The sequence below is a fragment of the Crotalus tigris genome, unplaced genomic scaffold (assembly GCF_016545835.1).
Source record: "Crotalus tigris isolate CLP2741 ecotype Arizona unplaced genomic scaffold, ASM1654583v1 scf7180000024506.7606697, whole genome shotgun sequence".
Lineage (NCBI taxonomy): Eukaryota > Metazoa > Chordata > Lepidosauria > Squamata > Viperidae > Crotalus > Crotalus tigris.
This window is the reverse complement of record NW_024100678.1, coordinates 4,338,656-4,358,091: the sequence shown is the minus strand read 5'-3', so window position 1 is coordinate 4,358,091 and position 19,436 is coordinate 4,338,656. Positions and strand designations below refer to the sequence as shown.

The 19,436-nt window shown below is 35.7% G+C and overlaps 1 protein-coding gene across 18 annotated transcripts in view; it reads right to left on the bottom strand.

The window, feature by feature from the left end:
* CCDC178 (coiled-coil domain containing 178) overlaps nt 1-19,436 on the bottom strand; it is a 157,925-nt gene that overhangs the window by 128,522 nt on the left and 9,967 nt on the right. For 17 of the 18 annotated variants that reach the window (XR_005555535.1, XM_039333563.1, XM_039333565.1 and 14 more), the window contains 5 exons: nt 10,185-10,265; nt 8,864-9,003; nt 4,879-4,913; nt 2,994-3,085; nt 1,150-1,344 (listed from right to left, as the gene is read on the bottom strand). Coding sequence is in view for 17 of the 18 variants with exons in the window: in XM_039333563.1 (XP_039189497.1) it covers nt 1,150-1,344; nt 2,994-3,085; nt 4,879-4,913; nt 8,864-9,003; nt 10,185-10,242 (520 nt within the window). In the remaining variant the exon portion in view is untranslated. Of the gene's footprint in view, nt 1-1,149; nt 1,345-2,993; nt 3,086-4,878; nt 4,914-8,863; nt 9,004-10,184; nt 10,266-16,445; nt 17,223-19,436 lie in introns of those variants that run through there. The other variant, XM_039333567.1, reaches the window with a different exon arrangement.

Here is a 19,436-nt window from a genome sequence, read left to right as displayed (position 1 = left end):
AAAAGAGGACTGTTAATACACTCTTATCAAATAGACTCTAAAGAATATTAAGTTGTTAAATATGACATTTAAACAAAAGAGAATTTCTGAACAAACAGCAAGTAGATGAAATAATGATCACCAATTAATGTTGGTGATCAAAAAGGAATGTTCTGTACATCTCAAATTTTCTTGGAAGCAAAAGTAGTAACAGCACTATGGAGAAATGGTTTGCAAAGTGTTGCTTTAGTACCATACTCATATAAATGCTACGCATGCTAGCAAGCTCCCTCAGAGAGATCTTCAGTAAGGTTAAGTGAATTTGCAGTAATATTTTTTAAAATTACATTTTTTATTTAGGGACTTCGGCATACTGATCTAGCAGAGTGTATAACCAGGCTCCTATATCTTCTGAGGTCAGAACATACATATTTCCAAGAACTGTTTTAGATTTGCTCAATGCTTGGAAAGAAGTCTACAAAGTTTTGTACACATTTCTGCACTATGTGTGAGCATATTTATATATATATATATATATATATATATATATATATATATATATATATATATATATATATATATATATATTCCTTAAAGTTTTGGAGATTATAATATTGACAATATAATGTACAAAGTACTATCAGTATCAACAGAAGAGATTATCTGTAGCTCAGGGCTGAACTGTGGGTCTTTGGTGCTCTCTGTGGTTGTTGTTTTTTTTTTTTTTTTGCAGATGTTTCATTACCAAACTAGGTAATATCATCATTGCTAGACCTGATGGTGATCTAGCACTATTTAGTTGGTAATGAAGCATCTACAAGAAAACAACCAAGCTCAGAATATTATCAGGATGTTGATTGTAAAGCAATAAGCAAATTTACCAAGGAATATTGACAATATCTTCCTGATGAATATACATGCTCACATTTTAATAAAACTTAAAATTTAAATAATAGCAGTATACAGAACTTTGGTCTTTTGGACATGGTAGATTGGATTTTTTAAAAATTCAGTGGCTAAAATAATTCTCCTCTCTCTTGAAATATTATTTCATCACAGTCATTTCAAATGCTTCCCAAGAATAACAATTTCATATCTTTTTCCCCCAGAAGTTTTAAAATGGCACAAAAATATATACCTTTTTTTAAAAAAAATGGCTATTTCTTATACCTTTTTGAACAGCTTTGGGAAGCTGTTGTAGTCTCCAAAATGACAGTTTATCTGAATTTAGGTATAGTTTTTTTCTATGTTGCTTCTCAAACTCTAAGGCTTCTTCAGCATCTTTACGCTCATTTTCTAATCGTGAAATTAACTCGGTGACGTCTGCTACAACAGCAGCAGTTTTCTGCTTTAAAGACTGAATATCTTCAATTAAAAAACAAGTAGTATTATTGAATGTAACAGCACAATTTCCCAAAATACATAATTTAAGTTTCATTTTAATGTTACTATGTAGCACAGTCCTAAAAAACTAATGCACAAAGTTTCAGATTTCTATACAAACTGTGTATGCAAATCTACATACAATTTGGATTTTTCATGTGCTATCCTACTACAGAATAGGTACAATAACATCTTAAAATACCAATTTTTTTGAATATTCAGAAGAAATTCTAATCAGAATAAAAGCAAAACATTGCTGGGATTGGGGTCATCACTAACATGAGCTCATATGAGAACATTGCCTACTTCTACCATCACATAATTTGAATGGAAGGGCTTAGCAGCTTTCAATCAGCCACTCGAATTGAAGGACAATAGCGAAATGTCCAATTCACTTGGGCAGATTTAATTAAATATGAACCTACGGGGGTGGGATGAAGGTATATTTCAATAATTCCAGAAATGTTGCACGTAGACTTCCCTTCTCTTAAGAAAAATGATGCCTGTCTCCAGAAATCTTGAATTCAGATAGGTGTTACTATTCCACTTCAAACAAATAAAAAGTTAATCCCATCAATGAGTCAATCATTCTTATGTGAACTATATCTTAAAGCAGTAAATCTTCAGTTGAGAATTTAATGGTTCATTCAAAGTTTATTTAGAAGAAAAAAATCTAAAAACCATTTTTAACATTAATTTAAGAAGATTAAGCTTTAACATTCTGTTTTTAAACATTATTTATTTTTATCTTAGTTGCTTCAAAAAGACAGAAGATAACAGGATGTGCTGCAATCATTTGTAAAATGCTGCTGAAAAGATGCAGAATAAAGTGTAGACAAACATTGTTTTTATATTAACTGGTGTGGGTTTCTTTACACTCAAAAGGCAAACCACCCTTTCTGGTAAATGCCAGTGGTTGTAAGCAGAGCAATTTCACCTTTTAAAGCAGTGGTTCTCAACCTTTCTAATACCGCGACCCCCAACCGGTCGTAAGTCGAGGACTACTCAACTGGTGCAGCACCATTTGCAGAATGGGACTTTTGGCGGGCTCAGCAGGGCAGAGACAGCCTGGACAATGCCTATTGGCTTTTGAAAGCCAATAGAATTAGACTCTATTCAAGAGAGTCTATTCTATTGGCTTTCAAAAGCCAATAGAATAAAAGGGAGTAGCACAGCTAAGGAAAAGGGGGGGGAAAATGGCGGACTGCGTTGTTTGGCGACCCCCGTGAAATGGTCGTTCGACCCCAAATGGGGTCCCAACCCACAGGTTGAGAACCACTGTTTTAAAGCATTGCAGATATATAGACCTGAATCTAAAGTAATGATTTCAACTTCAACTTGATTCTTTCTCTCTCTACATAATTAGAACATGACTCTTTCTCTCCCTGCAATTTCCTTTGCCTCCTTGATAGATGGGACATTAAGGACTTGACACACACCTTATATTGATTAAAATGATTCTCTTTTTCACTGTTTTATTAGAAATGTTTCAATATTTTAAAATCTAAATTGTAAACTGGATTATACTTTAGCTCTCAAACATTCCCATTATTTCATGATTCTCTGGAAATAATTACAATTAAACATCATTAATATTAAGAGAAAGTAATTAAATATTCACCGAATATTACCTTTCCAGTGTAATGAATGTTCAGCCTTCACTTCAGTAGAGAATGGTAAACAGATCCCTTCAGTCTCTTTGACAGTATTAACATCCAAATCCCTGGGAATATAGGTCAGCATTATAGTCTTGGATCTTCTTTCCAACACTGTACATTAGCATTGTATTTTCTCTCTTCATCACTTTCAAGATGCTATTTGTTTAACTTCTTAATTCTCCATTTTAATCTCAGCCCAAAGAAGTAATGGGCAATACACTTATATTTTTGCTTATTTGAATATAAAACATGTAATATACGGCATGCTTAACAATAAATAAAGGCCCTGAAGTGTCAGTCCTGAAGAACAGTTGCAAGAATTGGGTATGTCTAGTTTAATGAAAAGAAGGGCTAGGGGTGACATGATTGCTCTAGTGTTCCACTATTTATGGGCTGCCACAAAGAACAGGGGGTCAGCCTATTCTACAGAGCACCTAAAGGAAGGACAAGAAGCAACGTATGGAAACTACTAAAAGAGAGAACCAACTTAGAACTAAGGAGAAATTTCCTGATAGTGAGATCAATTAATCAGTGGAATGACTTGCCTCCAGAAGTTGTGAGTGCTTCAACAATGGAGGTTTTTAAGAAGAGGTTGGACAACAATTTGCCTGAAATGACATAGGGTTTCCTGCCTAAGCAGAGGCTTAGACTAGAAGACCTCCAAGGTCCCTTCCAACTCTTTTATTCTGTTAATTCTCAATGGGCTAGAAAGAGAAAATGATTAAACACAGTAATCTTCAATTTACAACTACAACTGGAATCAAAATCTCAGTCATTGAGCAAAGCAGTCCATTAAGCTTCCCTTGACTGGAATCTTGGAAATCTCTGTGGCAGTTGTTAAATGATCTCCCGGGTCTTTAAGTGGACAGAGCAATAGCTGCCTGCCAGAGGGTTTCAGCTCCATGCAAAAATCTTCCTGGCAAGCAGCCATTTTGCTCTCAAAATGTTCTTGCAACTGCTGAAGTATTCAGTTTCCTTTGATGCATAGAGATGAAATCCTTTGGTGAGCTGCAAGCATGGACATAAAATCTTCAGGATTTTTTTTTTTCCATTCCTGAGAACGCCAAGGGATTTCCGTTCCCCTCTGTGGAGGAGAATTCCTTCAGTGGTCTACAATGAACAGAGCTGAAATCTTTAAGCTTCCTGGACTCTTTGATGGGCTGCAGGAATGGAGTTGAAATCCTGAAAGAGAAGCTCCTGTCCATGCATGTCACTGTGAGACAGGAGGTCTCTTAATTCTGATAACTAAATAAATCTCTGTGGGCTGCAGAAAAAGATGTGAAATCCTAAAAATTTCAATTCTGTTCCTGAAGCCTGCCAAAGGATTTCAGCTTCTCTCTGTCCCCTCTGCTTGCTACCTTCTCTGCCATCTTTCTCACTAACTTTCTAAGGAAGTCAGCAGAGAAGATTGCAAATAGCAATCACATAATTGCAGGGCATTTAGCAATTGGCCTCAAATGTGAGTCGGCTGCCAAGTGCCAGAAATGGAGTCATATGACCCTGGGGGGGGGGCGTCTATAACACTTTACAATAGCTGGAAGTTCTTTAGGGGGCTTTAAAGCACTCTTTCGAAGACCATGTAACTTTGAATGGTCATTAATCAACTTGAGGATTACATGCACATAAAAACTAATAATAGTATTATATATAATGAAATGGATTTAAATTGTATTAAAATCAATATTAAAACAAGGTTATTTTTTTTGGCCTAATATCAGATCTTGACCTGGCCCAATTTTTCTGGTAACAGCATGTTAAGTTTAAATCAACAGAATGGTAATTGGCACTATTTCTCTTTATATTTTAGTTAGAAGACTATTTATAATAATTATTGAATTAAAACATATAATTTTCTTACCATGGAAGTTTTCCCAAGTTATATAAAATTTCATGCTGTGAATATAAATCAGATTTTCATTGAAACATTTCATTTTTTAGATTTTAGATTTTCCTGCATACATACATAACCACAATACTTTTCCCTTTCAGGGTAGCAACATTATGCAAAGTACAAGAAAAGATTAAGTATTTGTAAAATTAATGACAGAAATTAACGACAGGAAAAAAATGAAAATTGACCTTCTAAACTCCTTTCCAGTGGTGGGATTCAAATATGTGATCAACCGGTTCTCTGTGTGGATGCTGCTTCCGGAAGTTCATTCTGAGCCTGGGCAACAAAAAATTAGCTACCGGTTCTGCTGAACTGGTGCGAACCGGCTGAATCCCACCACTGCTCCTTTCATATATTTGTTTTGCAATTCAAACTTAATTCATCATTTCTGTGAACAAATTGTGGTCTAGTGGTTAAGGCACCAGGTTAGAAACCAGGATTCTGTGAGTTTGTCCTGCCTTAGGCATGAAAGCTGGCTGGGTGATTTTGGGCTAATCACTCTTTCTCAGCCCAACTCATATCGCAGGATTGTGTTGTGGGGAAAACATAAACAGTATTAGATATGTTTTCCACTTAAATATAATAAAATCTAAAAAATGTACTTCTTTTGTACAATCACTCACCTTTGTATTCATTCCATTTAGTTCACAACAGTCTTTACCTTGTCTATTTACCACACATACTTCTTAAAATTCTCATTTCCACTGAACTTTATTTTTAAACTTTTCTTCATATATCTGACTTTCATTTCCATATAATAAATGCACATGTTCTTATGCAAAGACATTTTCACTTCTTTGACAAACCTTCAGTTTTTTGTAGCAGAGCAGTCTGCTCATTGTCTTCTTACTTGTATTTGCACATCCTAAAATTTCTCATTTCCCATTTTTAATAAAAAATTCTATCAAAGGTATATAATTTCACTTACTAAATCTAATTTTTCATAATTCATAACTTATAATCATTCATTCAATTTCTCCTGTCATTGTTATACAAAGCAGTTTTGCTTCTTTTCAGAAACATTCTTTTTGCATATCCTATACATTACAACCCATTACCTTTTTATCAACAACTCCATGTTTTAAATTTGTTCAGTCACCTCATATTATTTCAACAAGAATACTGCTACATAACCACCCATTATGGACTAATGTTATGCACATTTACTATAGCCTAATCTCCCCATATTTGCATTTACTCTACCTTTTACTTTATAGAAAGGAACAATTTTGATCTTTAGATTTAAAAAATGCTTTATACATGTTTAAAAAGTTGCACAGCTACTTCATAAGTAAAGCATGTCCCTATTTTAAATTTTCTCCACTTATGTCATTTGCACCTTACTATTTTTCAAGAATTAATAATAATAATAGTAGTAGTAAAGTTGGAAGGGACCTTGGAGGTCATCTAGTCCAACCCCCTGCTCAGGCAGGAAACCCTACACCATTTCGGACAAATGGCTGTCCAGTATCTTCTTAAAAACTTCCAGTGTTGGAAAATTTACTGCTTCTGGAGGCAGGCTGTTCCACTGATTAATTGTTCTCACTCTCAGGAAGTTTCTCCTTAGTTCTAGGTTGCTTCTCTCCTTGATTAGTTTCCACCCGTTGCTTCTTGTCCTGCCTTCAGGTGCTTTGGAAAATAGCTTAATTCCCTCTTCTTTATGGCAGCCCCTGAGATATTGGAATACTGCTATCATGTCCCCCCTTGTCCTTCTCTTCGTTAAACTAAACATACCCAATTCTCGCAACCGTTCCTTATATGTTTTAGCATCCAGTCCCCTAATCATCTTTGTTGCTCTTCTCTGTACTCTTTCTAGAGTCTCAACATCTTTTTTACATCGTGGTGACCAAAACTGGATGCAGTATTCCAAGTGTGGCCTTACCAAGGCATTGTAGCGTGGTATTAATACTTCACGTGATCTTGATTCTATCCCTCTGTTAATGCAGCCTAGCACTGTGTTGGCCTTTTTGCAGCTGCAGCACACTGCTGGCTCATATTTAGGTGATTGTCTACTAGGACTCCGAGGTCCCTCTCACAGTTACTACTATTGAGCATGGTGCCACCTATGCTGTACTTGTGCATTTGGTTTTTCTTGCCTAAATATAGAACCTTGCTTTTTTCACCATTGAATTTCATTTTGTTAGTTAGTGCCCAGTGTTCAAGTCTGTCCAGTTCTTTCTGTATCTTAAGCCTGTCTTCTGGAGTGTTGGCTATTCCTGCCAGCTTGGTGTCGTCTGCAAATTTGATGAGTTCCCCATCTATCCCTTCATCCAAATCGTTGATGAAGATGTTGAAGAGCACTGGGCCAAGAACCGAGCCCTGGGGCACCCCACTACACACTTCCCTCCATATAGATGCAGTTCCATTGAGGACCACTCGCTGAGTACGGCCGGTCAGCCAGCTACGGATCCATCTGATGGTGATTCTGTCTACCCCACATTTTTCTATCTTATCAAGTAATAGGTTGTGATCTACTTTATCAAATGCCTTACTGAAGTCCAAGTAAATTATGTCCACAGCATTCCTCTGATCCACTAATTTTGTCATTTGGTCAAAGAATGCAATAAGATTTGTCTGGCATGATCTATTTTTGACAAACCCATGTTGGCTTTTAGTAATGACTTTGTTTGCCTCTAGGTGTTCATTGATTCGTTGTTTGATTATCTTTTCCAGGATCTTCCCCCAACATAAATTCATTTATGTTGTTCCTTTTCATTGTTCTTTTTCTTAAACATTGACATTTACAACATTTCTTTCACTTTTACTATTTGACATGGTATTTTCATTGCCTTAAATATTTCCTAAGCATTCTTCACTTCCTGCCTGAGCAGGAAGTTGGACTCAATGACCTCCAAGGTCCCTTCCAACTTTATTATTATTATTATCATCATCATCATCATCATCATCATCATCATCATCATTATTATTATAATTATTATAGTGTCCTACCAAACTGTTTGTTTTATACTTACGTCTATTTACTGTTCTGGAGGCAGTGGTAGAATTCAGCCAGTTCCCAGTTTGGCAGAACCGGTAGCTATTTTTTTGTTGCCCAAGCCCAGAATGGACTTCTAGAAGCAGCATCCACACAGAGAACCAGTTGTTCACATATTTGAATCCCACCACTGGCTGGAGGCTCCTTCTTTATTATTCCCCACTTACTTCTCAAACATTATTTTCTTTCTATCAAAATTGTTCTGTTGATGTGGCTCCCATCCTCTGGAACATCATGCCCTCCCACCCTCGAGGTGGGATCCGCATCCAGCCTTTTGACTTTCTGAAAGGTCTTTAAGGCATGGTTGTATATGATCTATAATCTGACACATCTACAGGACACTATATTGGAGAATTTTTTTGTCATACTTATTGGGCTCTTAGTAGCCAAGCCAACTGATTCTCCTAGCCTTCTTTAGCAAGATTTATTGAAAAGTTCAAATAAAACTAATCCAGATGGAGAGGGTGGGAGCAAAGTGTGCACAGGGAGGAGATGGGGTGTTATCTACCCCATTGGCCTCCTCCAAAATGCTACATCCCTATTGGGGCCCCAATATATAGTCTGTATGACCATATAATTTATGAAGTATTAATATTTATCTTTACAGCCTTGCATGAGGCAATGATAAGTGACAAGCACATATGTCAGGCTATTTTTGAATCCTTTAAGTGATTCATTGACAACAAGGAGTGGTGATGAAATGAACCTCTTTGAAAACAGTGTTGTAACTATCAAATATTTCCAGGAAAAACTGGAAAACCTATTCTAATTCATTTATTTATATCATGCCTTAATTATTTTTTTAAATAATTCAAGGTAGTAAACATACCTACCGTACTAGTCCTTCCTCCTTCTATTTTGCTGCAAAAAAAAACTTTTAATTTGTCTATATATTCTGACATCTACTGTCAATTTTTTAATGGATATAATAACTAAAATAATACAAATAAATATTACCTGCAGAAAAGATTCTTCTAATTTCACTTCTAAATCTTGTATTTGATTAATGGCTTTATTGACACATGCAGCTGGAGTATTTACAGCAGCACAACTACGTTGTTTGTTGGGAATGCCTATTGAAATATTTTCATTTGTTTCTAAAAAAAATCCAGAATAATTATACTTAAACATTGTTTATCTTTGAATATATTTGTGACATCTATAGGTCAAATTAGATGGTTCTACATTTACAGATTCCATTTGCATTGTTTATTCATAATGCTAAACTACAGTCACTTTTTTGGTTTCAATGATGTATAAACTCACTCATTATGGTTTAGCATTAGGTGTAAATCTGTCTATTATTTCTGTTGTTTAACAAACTAAGCTGACTTAATATGTATTAATAAAGCAATATAGATTTTCTCCCTTAAATACACAATATAGAACCCCATATTCTGACCTACTGCGTGGGAAATGAGTTTATCTCTTTATCCCATGGCTAATTTCATAGAAATTGCCCCATGTGAGATTTCAGCCATAAGCTCTTAACAATATTTATTTATATATTTTTAAAAGTTTAATTCCACAGTCCAATACTTTTTTTATTTTATGTATTAAATTTGCATGCTGCCCATCTCTCTACCAAGCAACTACCTTCTGTAGCTAAAAGCAATTGAAGATTAGGATTTGAATTAAGGCTGTGGCATATAAGACAATAAGAATTCCTCCCCCAGTTTTCATTTTAATCAAAATCATAGCCTCAAGTTTGATCATTAACTGCATACTCATAATAGCTTATACCAGCCTTCCCAACTTGAGGGTGGAGTTAGGGAATAGTTAGCAGTGATCAGACTGACTAGCGAATTCTATTGAAATTCACATATCCAAAGGTTTTCCGGATTGGAAAAGCTATGATCATATATGTCAGCTAAGTATGTTCATCCCATGATTGGTCACTAATTATAATACAAAATCATGCAAGCAACGGTGCTAAATTATCTAGGGAATAATGTTAATATCATTCATTTGCTGATCAATATATTGACTATATCTGTTCGCAGAATGCAATTTCTACTTTGTCCCTTCTGAAAGATTTCTTGATTTTCATAGTCTGATATGGAGGAATCCATTTAGTTAATGGGGTTTGTTTTATTGCCAGGCAGAGATTATAGAAAAAGTCAATAAACAAGGAAGCAGAGTTAGAAATAATGATCTCAAAAGACAAGTCTAAAAGAAAAATACGGAGAGTATACAAATGTATCAAAAGAAATTGTTTTATAGTAAATGTTTTAGAAAATGCCAAGTTATATAAAGTTGAAAAAAATAAAACAAATACCTTCTGTTTTTATACAGTTTTCCTTGGAATAGGAAGAAAATAACTGTGCATCAGTCATTGTTATTCATAGCTTTTTGCAATCTAATTTTTAAAAAGAAAGAAATAGATATAAATAAATACAGAAATTCATACTGTGCCATACTTATTCTATTAATGAAAAATCTGCAGCTCATAACCAGGTCCTGAATACTCCAGAAAGATTCACCCACTTTTCCAAGTTGAAAAGTTGTTTTCAACCATCGAGTATACATGTTTTAGGAAAAATAACGAATTTCCTTAGGAATATTTGTTGAAAGGATAGGGTAATCCCACCCCCAGCCCAGCGTTGTGTTTCTGAAGTGAAAAATAATAATGTTGCCTGTATCTCGAATTAAGGGATTAAAGGCAGTGGTGGGATTCAGCTGGTTCACACCAGTTCGGCAGAACCGGTAGCTACTTTTTTGTTGCCCAGGCCCAGAATGGACTTCTGGAAGCAGCATCCACACAGAAAATCAGTTGTTTACATATTTGAATCCCACCACTGATTAAAGGGTTGTAAAAAAGGAGTTTTAGTGGGATTATTAATGAAATTCTAGTTCGGGGTGAGGGATTTTGCTTCCAAAAGTGATTTTATATATTGTATTGTCCATATACATATATATGTGGACAATACAATATAGGAGAGACAATATTAAATTAAGATGAAACTGTAATAAAATCACCATAATATGGAGCCATAGAATTGCAATTGGATGGGTGTTATAATTCAATATTTAAAGCTAACCATCTGTTTCTTCTGTGGCTGCAATGATATCATCCCAGATGCCTTGAAATTTTCTGAGGAGACATTCTTGACCTATATATGTTATAGTTTATTCTGGAGCATCACAGTCACATTGCAGGCTCTCAGCCATTCCCCACTTAAAGAGCTTTGCCTTAGTTCTCTCCTGTCCTGATTCTATTCTGGTGGCTCCATATTTTGGGGGGCAACTGCATTCCTGTAAGTGGTTTTGTTGGATCTGCATGATCTGTCTGGTTGTGGTTATTAACAATTGCCCATCTTAATCACTATTCTTCATCTAGATTGTAAGACTGTGGTGTGTTATCCCAAATTGGTTTCCTAAACTTAGGCCTGAGAGGTAGAGTCTAATATTTTATATATTGGAAGACCTCTAGAAATCAATGGCATGCTTATATTATTCTTGGACTGTCTGTTGTTGTCAACTGAGTGCAGGAGAGCCCATGTTATAAAGAATATGGAGCCATGATACTGGTGTGGATTTCAAGTCAATTTCGACTTCTCGCGAGAAAAAAAAGATTTTGCAAAGTTAGAATTGATTGATTGAACTTTTTAGTCCCACCCAGTCTGCCGTTACCACCACAGCCACGCCCACCCAATGGGCCACACCCACCCAGCACCCAACGATGCATAAGCGGGTTTTGAGTTGCAGTTTGGGCACTCGGTCTCTTAAAGTTTGCCATCACTGCCCTATCTCAACCCAGGGTTAAAAAGGTGTGCAGTTATGAAAAATGGTATATACTTTGGTCCTAGTGCCATTTACCACCAGCTAGTCTCAATTGTATGATCAAGTGATCTTCGGAGCTCCAATTCTTAACTGAAAAAGACAGCTTAGCTTTAAATCAATTTCACTGCCATAAAGTGGACTAAAGGTTACACTGTTCCACTTAGTTCAATAGGACTATAGCATATCCAAGCCATGGGCTTAAAGTATGAAGATACACAGTGAAATACATATTTGTAGTTTTAAAATCTATGATATTTTTAAAAATCTGTTTTATAGATGATCCCCAATGAATGTACATATATTAATTGAGAGACAAATGTTTTATCAGTCCTTTATTTTCATTTTTGAACTTTCAAAGCAAAACAATTTGTTTTATAACAGCTATTAGAAAAACTGAAAAGTACATTTTGCCTTTTCTTTTTCCTTCCATTCAACTGCATGTGATTCTTGGAGACAGCCTGAACAAATCCCTGCAGTTTTCCTAGCAAAGGTTTTTCAAAAATGGTTTTTCGAACATTCCTCCTTCCAAGGGCTGAGGGAAAGTGACTAGCCCAAGATCTGACTTCAAGTGACTTTGTGCCCAAGGCAGGACTAGAATTCAGTCTCTTAGTTTTTAGCCTGATGCTTTGACCTGATGCTTTAACCAAACTGGTTCTCAGTTTTTTTAATTTACAAAAACAACCCAAAGATACAGTCATGTAAAAAAGAAAGTACATCCTCTTTGAGTTCTATGGTTTTATATATCATGACATAGTAAAAATCACCTGGTCTTAGCAGTTCTTAAAAATAGGTGAATACAACCTCAGATGAACAACGCATGACATATTACACCATGTCATCATTTATTTTACAAAAAGTCAACATGGAGAAGCCATGTGTGAAAAACTAAGTATACCCTTACTGCTTCTATAGGTATGAAGCGACTAAGTAGCAGCGAAGTGCTGCTAATCAAGTGCCCTTGATCAACTGATTATCAGCAAGTGACACCTTATGATTCAATAGTTTGTAGAACCACCTTTAGCAGCAATAACTTGAAGTAGTCACTTTCGGTATGACTTTATCAGTCTCTCACATCATTGTGGAGGAATTCTGGTCCACTCTTCTTTACATAGCTTCATTTCATTGAGATTTGCGGGCAATTGTTTATGCACAGCTTTCTTGAGATCCCACCACAGCATTTCAACCAGGTTGAGATCTGGAATTTGACTGGGCCATTGTAATAATCTTTTTTTTTTCAGCCATTCTGTTGAACACTTTCTGGTGTGCTTGGGATCGTTGTCCTGTTGCATGACCAAATGTCAGCCGAGCTTTAACTGTCGGATGGATGGCCTCACATTTGACTATATACTTTGTTATACAGAGTTCATGATCGACTCAAAGCCTGCAAGGTGCCCAGGTTCTGTAGTTGCAAAACAAGCCCAAATCATCACCCCTCCACCACTGTGCTTCATGGTTTGAATGTTTGTGCTGATATGCTTGTTTTTTGCCAAATATGACACACTGTAATATGGCCAAACATCTCCACTTTAATCTTATCCGTCCAAAGGATAATGTTCCAGAGATCTTGTGATTTACTCAGGTGCAATTTTGCAAACCTAAGCTGTGCTGCCATATTCTTTTTAGAGAAGAGGCTTTATCCTGGCAATCCTTTCAAATAAACCATACTTGTTCAGTCTTTTTCCAATTGTACTATTGTAAAAATTAACATTAACTGTGCTGATGCTTGTAGAGTCTGAGATGTAACTCTTGGATTTTTTGCAATTTCTCTGAGCATTGCATGGTCTGCTCTTGGGGTGAATTTTATGGGACATCCATTCCTGGGAAGATTGGCAACCGTCTTGAATATTTTCTACTTGTGAATAATCTTCCTCGCTGTAGATGGGTGGACTTTAAATTTTTTGGAAATGGCCTTATAATCCTTCCTAAATTGATGGGCAGTAACAATTGCTTCTCTAAGATCACTGCTATTATCTTTCCTCTTTGGCATTGTGTTAATACACATCTCAATGTTGAAGACCAGCAAACTCCTAAAACTTTGACTTTTAAAGAGGTAGTCACAGTTACTGATGATCAACTGATCAAGGGCACTTGATTAGCAGCACTTGGCTGTTACTTAGCCTTTTCATACCTATGGAAGCAGTAAGGGTGTACTTAGTTGTTCACACATGGCTTCTCCATTTTGGCTTTCTTTTTATAAAATAAATGATGACATAGTGTAATAGGTCATGTATTTACCTACTTTTAAGAAAGGCAAAGCACAGATAATTTTTACTATGTCCTGATACATAAAACCATGGAATTCAAACAGGACTTTTTCACGACTGTATATAAGGCCCAAAATGATTTGGAACATCTAGAATTAACCAGAAGCAAACTTATAAAAGCACTAAGATAAAATTGTTAACAAAGTAATCATGCTTTAGTTAAGAGTATTCTATAACATTACAATAATCTGCTAGTTGCGCTTAGAAGAACAGATGGAGACATGCTTATATTCTTTCATTTTTGTTTTGTCCTGTCCTCTACTTTTCCCTGCTATAATCAGTTGGGGAAAGAATTCTTTCTAAGTTCAACCAACTAATTGGTCTGAATTCCTCCTGGGTTGGAAGGATATTAAAAATGATTGGTATGTAGCATGTCCATTTTTAAGGCTTTTCAAAAGTACATTCTGGCAATGAAGTGTAAGAGATACATGATGTAATCCTTCCAAATTATTTTCAGATGCTGTTGCTGTATGGTCCTAACAACAGTGTAATGCTGGTTTGATATATTCCTTCAGTTATTGTTTTTCCCACTGCATCTATCTTGCTCCAGGTTGCTCGGCCTGGGGTCCTGATAAGAGCCTGCTATGTTGGGGGTGGCGGGGGAGAGGAGAGGCCACCCATTATCTTGGATTTTAGCTTTTCTATTTAATTCTTCTAATTTTAATTGTTTTGTAGTACTTTTTATCATACTGTAAGCCAACCATATTGTATCAGTAATATAGAAATTTAATAAACAAATGAAGAAAATCTGGCTTGAATTACTAAATTAAGCTTTGTTATATGACAGCTCTTCTTGTTTACAGAAGAGCTGATTGACACTTTAATAAATCTAAATGTCTTCCAAAACTTGTAGAGCAAACAGAAATCTATTAGTCCACTGGCCTGTTGTTTAAATATACTAATTAAACATCCATCCATGTTAGTTGGCCTAACCACAAATATAAGCATGCTATTCCCTTCTATAGACATATATGCTGATTTGAAGAGTTCAGATGTTTGTGGTTTGGATTTTGGTGCTTTTTGGCCATGCAACAAAGGACCAGTCAGAAAATAAGCATCTCTTTTGTATTTCTTATTTAAGTATAGCAGGTAAAATATTTCAACATTTGTAAGAAAATGGGATTTTGCTTATATTTGATAAAAGACAATAAATAAAAATAAAACATACCTAACAAAACATGATAAAACAGAGCATTTTTAAAATGCATTTTCATCTTTTGTTAGAATATTACCAAATGTTTTACTTTTACTTTAAATTACATCTGTTTATCCTTATACTTTAACTATTTTATCCTCTATTTTTAAGTAACAAAACAAAGTATATAAAATAATTTTGCTTAAGTATATTGTCTTTATTTCAGTATGTCTAATTAGTTTTATTTTATATTCTCTGCCAATAATTAGGAATGTAGCAATGTGTTTTTTTCAAACATATGGAAGTTTGAATGTGCAGTTACTATGGAAACTAGAATATCTTAAAAAGTGTTACAAATTAAAATGCTCTTTCTGCATCCATATGCTTGTTTTTTTTAAATGTGAATGTTTATAAAAATGTTAAAATTTTAAAATAATAAACATAAATCTACGTATGACAAAATTACTATGAGCATATTTTCATGCATGTGAAGATTTGTTTGGAAGACAATATAATCAATTATTCAAAGAAAAATCAAAACCTGCAATGGACAAGCTAAAAAGTTAGGATGTTGTAAAAATTAACCAGACAGATGTATGATATAGTACCAAGTATCTGATAGTGTTTCAAGTCCAATTCAATTTGATTTTGAAGGGTGATTTTTAACCTCTACAGATACATTATACATATATAACAATTCTCACTAGTAGAAATCACTTTAATGGGATTAATGCAGATTTATAGTAAACTATTATGAAGTACGAAAACCTCCAATTTTGTAAAATAAATGTACAGAGAACATTTGCTGTCATCCTCTTGCAACTGTTGATTTTCCTCACAAAATCTAATTCCTTCATTTCTGCACGACAGCCGCGATGCACGACCGAAAGCCTAGGCGCACAGAACAACTTCAGTAAGTTTCAAACACCCAGTCCCGGCTGCCTTTTTTATTTTTATCATATCCTACTGATGCCCACGATGGCAAGATCTCGACCTATCGAGCCATGGAACCAGAAGGAACTCGACTCCGCCTCCCGGGAAGAATCGGTCAAATGGTTTCGAGTGTCCTCGATCTCGCCGATAGAGAAAAAAAAAACCCAGGAAGTAGGGCGGAGATCTATGAGCGCAGGGCCCCCATACGCATCTCACCCAGCCCGGCTCTTGGTTGGGAACACGTGCGGGCTTCTACTCATTTCCCGCCACAACAGTCACGTGGGTTCTGGCAGGCCCCGGGCTTCCCAGTCAACCTCTACTAGCCAGGAGCTGCGCTTTAATCCTTGTCCTGCCGCTGCCTCAAGGGAAGCGGGTATCCGGCCTCCCGCCGCCAGCTTCCTGCTCTCGCCGCGATGACACTCACCGGGCATGATTCGCTTTGGCGCTTGTACTGGAGGGCTCGGCCTTGCCATTCCCTTCCTTCGGCTGCCCGCGCTGCGTACTGTAGTCTAGAGTTCGTTATTCCCGTCTCCAAGACAACAACGGCTGCATGCATCGAAGAAGCTCGTGAGGCCCTGCATCAACACTCCCACTACGGCCGCCGTTAGCACAACCCCAGCCTAGAAGGTGCGGGCGATGCGCACGGCAGACCTCCTCGCCGTTGCTCTGCTCGAAATAAGCGTGGACCGAGAAGGGCGGCCTGTTTCCTACCGCTGCTAACTTGGAGATGTTTTAAAATAATTAAAAGTTTTCGGATTTTAATAATCTGAATGCCTCTACCGATTATGTTTATACAGAGATCATTATCTTGTTAAAAGAAAAAAATCGTAGAGCCCCCCTTTTTTAAAAAAACTTAAGAGAAAACCGTTGGAACTGGAATTCTTAGAATCCAGTGTCCACATACCTATATACAATTCATCAGATGCATAATTTTATGCCAAGAAGTATAGTATATATACATCTGTGACTGGGAGCTAGAATAATTTAGTGTGAAACGAAGCAAACTGCACAATATATTATTTTGACATTTCAAAAGCAGCTGCTGAACGTAATATATCCTTGTATTGATCGGTTGGCTCCACTATAAGAAGCTTAGAACTCCTTCTAAAGTAGGCCTACTTTAAAAGAATGGATATTTAAAGTTTCTAACTTTGCAGAAATGGCAAAAATTTCTGCTTATTTGAAGGATCACACACAAGAAAGATATATTATTGTATGGAGAAGATGGATAGATTATATTCAGAAAAAATATGGGACTATAAAGTTTCATTTACTTTATGAGTAAATTTTATAGTAACTGTTGTAGAGATTTGTTTATATGACTTAATTTAAGGGGAGTTAAGGGTTAAGTATGATTTTTTTTCTTTCTTTTTGATTATTGTTAACTTTGTTATTAATAACCCTGTACTCTGCTCTGGGAAGCGGGGGGGGGGGAGGGTTGAGGGTGGGTGGGTGGGTAATGATAATATAGTCATGGTATATGCTTGGGCATTTCCTCTATGCTGCGTTCATGTGTGTGAGAAGGATGAGAGGGGAGGAAGGAGCAGGGAGGAAGTAGGATGGTTAGAGGAGAAAGGGAGAAGAGAGTAGGAGGGGGGAGAGAAAGAGGAGGGAAGTAGGGAAGGATTAGAGAGGGTGGACGTGGCCTGGGGGGAATGGGCAGGCGGTACCAATGGTTAGGAATTTATTTTAATTGAATTGTATTTTGTATGAATAAATGGAAAATAAAAAACTTTTTATTAAAAAAAAGAAGAAGCTTCGAACTCCTTGGTATGGCAAATGCGCTTTTATATTTGCATTCTACTAATTCTTTAAGTATTTTCTTTTTCACGCAAGTTAAACATTTGGCATTTTGCATCACAAGGTCTTAGTTTCTACTAAATAGAGATGCAATCTTAACAAACATCCAGTTCGTTGTTGCTGTGCCCATCCAACTGGTATCTGGAGGCAGACTGCCTACATACACCCCAGAACTAACACTGAGTTGTCAAAACAAATTGCCCTACATCTATCTTTCCTGAACTTATCCTTTCCCCTGTTAAAGCCATCTAAGTTAGTGCCTATCTCCATGTTTGTGATAATATTTTACAATATCACAGCCCAAGATAACACTTTGCATTAGAAAATCCCAACTTTGTATATCTAGTCTACATATCAAAAATGCCTATACATAAGCTACAAACACCATATTTATTTTGCAACTTCTTCAGCCATATCTGACCAAAATTTATCAAAAAAGTGTTGTGACATGGCAAATACAGAAGGAAGTATTAAGCCTAATCATAGTAATTAAAATCATTTTCATAACAGTCCTATCTAAACAAAAAAAAAAATAAAATCCTGAGCCAGCCAATGTTACCCCACTCATTGTCCCTGTCATAAGTAAAAATTTAAATGTAACCCCAGGCAATAAACAGAAAAGAAAAACCATAGATTAAAAATCCTCCAAATCTTGTTACCTGATAGAACCAATTTTAGAAATTATGGCTTTATATTTATAGATCAAAATTTTCTTAACAAAATTCTTAATAAATTCTTAATAAATTGTTTACTATGTGCAATTCCAACTTGGAAAAGTAAAGAAAAAAACTTTTCTTCCTAACTTACTTCATTTAACCAGTATTCTAAATCAGTAAAATATTTTGTGCATGAGTCCAAATTTTGCTCACTCTAAAGGTATTTTCTTTTTAAAATAACTTTATATTTTCAGATCCCACATTATATTACTATAATGATATAGTACTATTGTTTGTTCAAATATTGTATAAATAATTTACTAAATACTTCAATATATTTCATAGAAAAAAATGAAATTTTGATTGACTTGTTTCCACGTGTATAAAATTCCTACACATACACACACATTATTTATACCCTCATTATATACATATATTCACACATACTTGATAAGAACTAGAATTCCAGTATCTCCACTGTAGTTACTTCTAAAAAGCTTTCCTTACTCAGATCTGTTCCTCAAATAACCATACCAGCCCTAGGGATGCATTTAGCTGCTGCCAGGTAATTTCTAATAATAATAACAAATTATATAGAACATGACATAAGCAGAGTCCATTTTCATTATAACAGCTGTCATCTACTTAAGCCATTCTGTACATATATGATCGGTTACTGAAGTATTCATTCTCCTAGGTGCAGAAAAATAATGGCCGAGTTTGTTATGCAAAATTTAAAATTATATAAAAATTGCTGAACCACTGAAATTCTTCATATTGGCTCAACAGGTGGCAGACAATAAGATTTTCCATTTAGAGACACAAGTATTGAAACATAACTCAGCAGAATAGTTTTCAGTAGTGTAATAGCAACTCTAGAGGCTTAAAAGAAGTGTAATAAATTGAAAAGCAAATAAAGTACATTGTGTCAGTATTATGCTTTCTAAAAACAATATTCC